This window comes from Buceros rhinoceros, unplaced genomic scaffold (assembly GCF_000710305.1).
Source record: "Buceros rhinoceros silvestris isolate BGI_N320 unplaced genomic scaffold, ASM71030v1 scaffold25224, whole genome shotgun sequence".
Taxonomy (NCBI): Eukaryota; Metazoa; Chordata; class Aves; order Bucerotiformes; family Bucerotidae; genus Buceros; species Buceros rhinoceros.
In genome coordinates this window covers 3,553-9,448 of record NW_010409203.1, presented here as the reverse complement: position 1 = coordinate 9,448, position 5,896 = coordinate 3,553, and the positions used below count along the sequence as shown (strand labels likewise).

The 5,896-nt window shown below is 36.2% G+C and overlaps 1 protein-coding gene across 1 annotated transcript in view; it reads left to right on the top strand.

Moving 5' to 3' along the window:
• The window catches only part of COL4A3BP (collagen, type IV, alpha 3 (Goodpasture antigen) binding protein), a gene marked incomplete at its 5' end in the record, with an annotated part of 12,026 nt that extends 8,396 nt beyond the window's left edge, over window positions 1-3,630 (top strand). Inside the window, 3 exons of the mRNA XM_010135173.1 lie at window positions 188-317; window positions 1,699-1,835; window positions 2,961-3,630. Of these exons, the coding sequence (XP_010133475.1) occupies window positions 188-317; window positions 1,699-1,826 (258 nt within the window). The remainder of the gene's footprint in view (window positions 1-187; window positions 318-1,698; window positions 1,836-2,960) is intronic.
• Between the last annotated feature and the right edge of the window lie 2,266 nt (window positions 3,631-5,896).

Below are 5,896 nucleotides of genomic sequence, written 5' to 3'. Positions count from 1 at the left end.
CTGACCATGCACCATTTCATTTCCCTTACATTCATATTATGTCCATGTAGTGCTAGAATGCAAAAGCAGCTTCTGGAGTGTCTTAGACTTCATAGCAAATTAAAATGTTAGCAGTCAAGTATGCTGAAAGCAACTTAGTTTGAGGCTTACAAATGTTTCTTCTCTTTTTTTTTTCTTTTATTGGCAGCTCAACAATCGCTGTGTCCGTGCCAAAATAAATATTGCTATGATTTGTCAGACATTAGTAAGCCCACCAGAGGGGAACAAGGAGATAAGCAGGGACAACATCCTATGCAAGATTACATACGTAGCTAATGGTAAGTCTGAAATTTTTTTCAGTATGACATTCATGATACATGCGAATTTTAGGGAGCTGAATACTGGCATAAAAAGCCAGTTAAATGTATGTATAGCATTACACTTATGGTCTTCATGTTCAGAAAGACTTGAATTAACATGCTACATGAACCAGTGAATGGTATCATTCATTCATTGTGTGCTGTTCTGGGAGAAATAAATGGAAGCAGGGTGTAGCTGAGTCCTAAGTACAGAACCGTGGGGTGGAGGAAGGTGGGCATAAGAAATGTCTGCAGCTGGGTTGACTTACCGCAGCTTTTAGTTCCAGTAATAGTATGGGGGTTTTCATACATTGCTGTGATTGGAGTTTTTTTGCTGATTTATCTTCTTAGACTGAAAAGCCACCGATAGTAAAGATACAGTTCTTGCCCTCCGTGTTAAGGGGCTAATAGGTTTTGTATGAGGATGTTTGCAAGTTGTATAATCTAGTTTACTTTTTTTATTCGTAAATTTTTAAAAATTTTTTTAATTCGTAGAACCTTTGGTATTGACTGAAAATTTATCAGAGCCAAACTGTATTGTTACTAATGCTGTACCCAGTATTTAGCAGTGTATTGTAGTATTGGAGCTACGTATTCATTAGCTCCTCTCCTGAACCTATAAAACACTTGGAGTAGCTCATCTGCCTTCATGGTTACTTTTAACCATGTATTACATGGTTTGCTTAAGAGTCAAAGTCTGGAAAAGTCAGTAAATCTTTGCCATACAGAAGCAATATAATTGGATAAAATACTGCAGGCGTACTACTATATGGTGTTAAACTCTGGGGTAAGTTTTAGAAGTTTCCCAATTAATCAAATACATTTTCACTGATAAATTCTGAACTATGATTACGTGGGGAATGGAACCTTTTTCAGCAAACTACTTGCCCGGTGAATTGAAGCGTGTTTTAGGATCAGTTGAAATTTGTTTAACATGCTTTAAAAATAATCTGTAAGACATTGGAGATGTGGCAGTTTTACAGACAAATGCAGCAGTTATTGAGAAGTTAAGACTGACTTCTGTTTTCTTCAAACTAAGTAGTAACTCGAGTCTCTTTTTCTGCTGTTTTCTGGAAGTCCTTAGAGAATGTCATCTACCATTTGAGCATTTCCCAAAGACTTAAAATGCATCCTGTTAATGTTTGTAGGAAAAACGTGGCATGATAGAACTGGACTGAGCTTCAGTATTAAGAGTGGAGAGTACTACAGTACAAGCTGTAAAGGCATTTAAAAAATCTGATTATGAGTATTCTTTCCTGTAACTTCAGAAAGAGTTGCAGGAGTAATGACCTTACATTTTATTTTCTAGCCTTTAGTAGATCTGCTGCATTTCAATGTCTTTCTTCCTGTCTACTTCCAGTGAACCCAGGAGGATGGGCACCAGCATCAGTGTTACGGGCAGTGGCAAAACGTGAATATCCAAAATTCCTGAAACGTTTTACATCATACGTGCAAGAGAAAACGGCAGGAAAGCCTATTTTATTCTAGTATTAGCAGGTATACTTCTTTTTTTCATTTTTGATTCACTGTTGTAAACCTAAGGCCAAACAGAAGTATGCAATCTGGAAATGTCTTAACCATGATTTGCGTGAATTCAGTGCTTAGTTTAATGTGTGTATGCAATATACAATTTAAAACATTTATGTAATTTGTGTGTATTAGCATGAAAAACAAGGGCTGCACAAGTCATCACATCCTAGGTTTTGTAGACTGTTACTAGTTTATCTTGCAAGTTTTTGCATACATATCTAATTTATGTAAAAGTATAAAAGGATAAAGAGTTGCTTTCTGTCAGGTATCACAGTATTTACACTTGTTCTGAAAAGAATACATACTGAAGCTTCTCTAGAGTCTCATGAAGTTTTGATGTCTTAAATGCTCATTATAATTGCTGTTTGATAGGGTATTATGAAGGTCAAAGTATTCTTTTATATTGACTGAATAGTTTTGATCTAGGACTTTTATTAATGGAACTTCCGTGACAGACCAGTGTCAATTACTCAAAAAGTTGTTACTTAAATTTTTAGCCTTTCTGATAAGCCTAAGAAAAGGGATTTATACAGGTGGTTCCTGAAGCCAGTGGATGTGTTTTGATGGTCATTGGGCTAATCTAAAATGATTTTAACATTTGAATGATGATAGGACGTTTAGAAGAGGATTTCTTGTTCAGTTATGGGGCCGTCCAAATCTGTCAGACGTAAGCTTAATTTTTGTTTGTGTAAACTCTTGCTCTATACGTCGTTATGTATAACTGTAGTGTCAAACCATCTAATTCTGTTTGGTAGTTCTAGTATTACAGCATGATCTGAAAATGAGTTTCTATCACTTTTTCTATGCTTGGCATAGGCTGCCTCTATTTTTTGGTTCTGTTCATTATGTCAGATTCTGAAAGTCTTACTCATTTGATTCTCTGTAATAGGTAGCCCTGTGATGATTCACTTTTTAATGGTACATTGTTAAAGAACTAGTGTAGGTGAACCATTAAAAACACGGCTGTCATGAGCTAACGGTTCAGATGTGATCATAGCAGTGCTGATGCTATTTAAGTCATTCAGCAAGTTCTTGTTTTGTATTAGTGTTCAAACTTCTCAGGGTTGTATTTTTGTCTTTGTTTACCTGCAGCAATTAAAACAAGACTGGGTGAGCATTCCACATTGGAGAAGTGACCACGCCTAAAGCACTCCATGATGGAACGAAGGATCTACAGTCTTTTTATGGCCCAAGTTCTAGGCTTTGTATACTGAAGTGAAGAAGCATTGTTAACACCATAAGGCTGAATATTTAACACTAGCTCTCTCCTGCTAACTCTTCTTGCTCCATCAGTGTGTAATTATAAATACATGTATTGATAACATGTATATGGCTCTATTTTTATTTGCTCGCTTTACAAGAGGAAGAACGCATACGCCTTTGAATCACCAATGTGGATTACTGCTTCAGTTTTAAATAAGTTGCAGAATTTCACTGTCAACCTTACTAAGATACTTGCACAGTTTTTTGTGCATGTCAAAAAAGCACAAAAGAAAGATTCACATATAGCATACTGTATGTGCTTTATATGCACAAAAATCTGTGTGGTATTTTAGGGGGAGGGAGGGACTTCAGTAAAGCCTAGATGACTTAATGGCAGGTTTTGTTTTGCTTTGTATAATCATAATTCATTGCTGCTGGTTTCTATAATGAATCATCTTGTTACATAAAATGTCAGTTAATAACTGAGGGCTGTCAATATCCTTATGACTTTGCCTTTTCTATTGTCTTACTCTTATGACGATCTTTGGTTCTGAAGGAGTAAGAGTGTGAAAAGCTTTATTTTTTTCCAGATATCTTTATATTTCTATTGTATTTTTAGTTATGTAATATGTGCTACAAGATTTTTGTTAGTAAACATGATCCAGAAATATCTAGTAAGATCCTGTATGAGAGGGCAAGAGACTGCCTGAAAGCTAGAAGTCATCTGTCCATGCTGTATGTGGACTGCTTTCTTGCATGATATCCATGCCTTTCCCGAAGCTGTGAGAAGGTGCACTCTTAATATTTTTTTGAAGTAATTTGGACTAAGTAAGACAACATTCCCAGTCTAGAATGAGGATGAGTACATTATTTTCAGAATCCTGCATGTGTTTGTCTCATCTTAAAGCCACACTGTGAGGTTCATGTAGAAAATTATTTGCCTCTTGATCAAAAACCCATCAAAGCTATAAGGATGCATAGTTCTTACTGGAAAACTCCCTTTAGTTGCGGTGAGAATTTAATTGTCAGGTACCTGCCTGCCTTTGATTCTGGAGGCGCTTGTTAGGAGAGGACTGCAGCAGACCGGTACTGACTCTGAGGACTTTTATCTGTGTCCCATAGTTGGAAACTCCTCAGAGATTGCTTGGTGCTTCACTAACCTGCGTGTCCGCAAAAGAAAGTTTCAGGGTTTTTTATTATTCAAAAGCAAGCTGAAGGTCTGTGGTAGGTGCCTGAAAATAAATATAATAGCGTAACTTAATGAAGATTTGGTAAATGATTAAATGTGATCTGCACGGTGTTAAACTTCCTTTGTTCGTCTTCACTGTGGGGATGAATTCATGCATAACGCATGATTACGCATGCATGCAGATTTCATTCTCCATAACACTTCCCTTTTTATTTGCCTTTCTCTAATGGTGTGCATGGAATATGCCTTATTACAGAGTTATTCTCTTAATTTGAATATGTAGAAAAGTGCCTATATGGTAATGCTAGCAAGGCAAATAAGACAAAAATTTGTACATGTTTACTATATCACCAGTAAGCATTTTATATAGCGATGTTAAAAAAAAAGTAAATCTTATACCTCAAATGTACTTGATCTTTTTACAATCAACCAAGCAGTGGTTCATTCCACCGTAGCCACTGATGGGAACTTTAAAACAAAAAAAAAAAAAATCCAAAAGATGAAGAGTTTAACTCCTTATTTGCTGTTTCTGGTAATTGTTGGAACACAGGCGAGTTTATTATTAATTAATTGGATAGCTTTATTTTACAAAGGTATGGAGAGTTTACAAAGCAGTATATAAACTTATATCATTAGTTGCATTTGCACTAAATGTGATGTACTTTTGCGATTTATTCTGTAAATAAAATTACACTACAGATACTATTTGTAAAGAATACATTTTACTTTTAGAAAAAGGCACTGGTACTTCACTACAGCTAGCCCTGCCCAATCAGAGTTCTTAAAGAATATGGAAGATGTTACAAGGTTGAGAAATCGGTATGGACTGACCTCTTTAAAAACAAATGAAAAAAAGGCAGTTCTCCTCTAGGCCTGTCATTGTCCGTGTGCAGATAGCCATTAGATCCTTTCTTCTGGAAGGGATCTGTTACAGTTTTAAAAGCAGTTTTATAAATTTGCCCTGTCTCTTGAGCCCGTCCCTCTTTTCAGTCACTGCCATGTACCTGTGCTCTCCGAGTTGACTTCTTCCTGTTAATGGGTCAGTAGTATTTATACAGCTGTGGTGGTCTTTGCAGAAGCAGCTCCTGGCTCTAGAATGGATGTTTTTGTGAGCTGAAACAATGTGAAAGGCTGAGAACACAGCTGTCTTCTCCGTCAGATAGTGTTCTTCTGTTACCTGCGTCTGTTTGGAGAATCTGGACGTTTCGGTACTAGATCTGAAGGAAAAAGAACTTGTGTTGGGAATGAGAACGAGGTGGTCATTGTTACCCTGCCTGAGAACCTGAACATCTTGTTTTGACAAATTTATCTGTGAAAAATGTGATGCACTTTGGGGATAAAAAAAAAAACCAAATCTTTCACTTAACTGGGCCGAGCTGGCTAATCTGAAGCTGTGCAGATTCTCTTTAATCAGATTGTCCACCTGTATTTTTGTCAAGTTGTACAGATGACGCTGTATTTGAATTGCCATTGTTCATTTACAGACTTAAAACATGAATCATATTTTTGAGTACCTTGAGTGTGTAGAGTGTAACTGTTTGTTCTATAATAGCTTTATGATCCTAATGATAAGTTTTAAAAATTAAAAAGTTGGCTCTTCCATGTTACAATCACAAATTTAAAAACAGTATTTAAA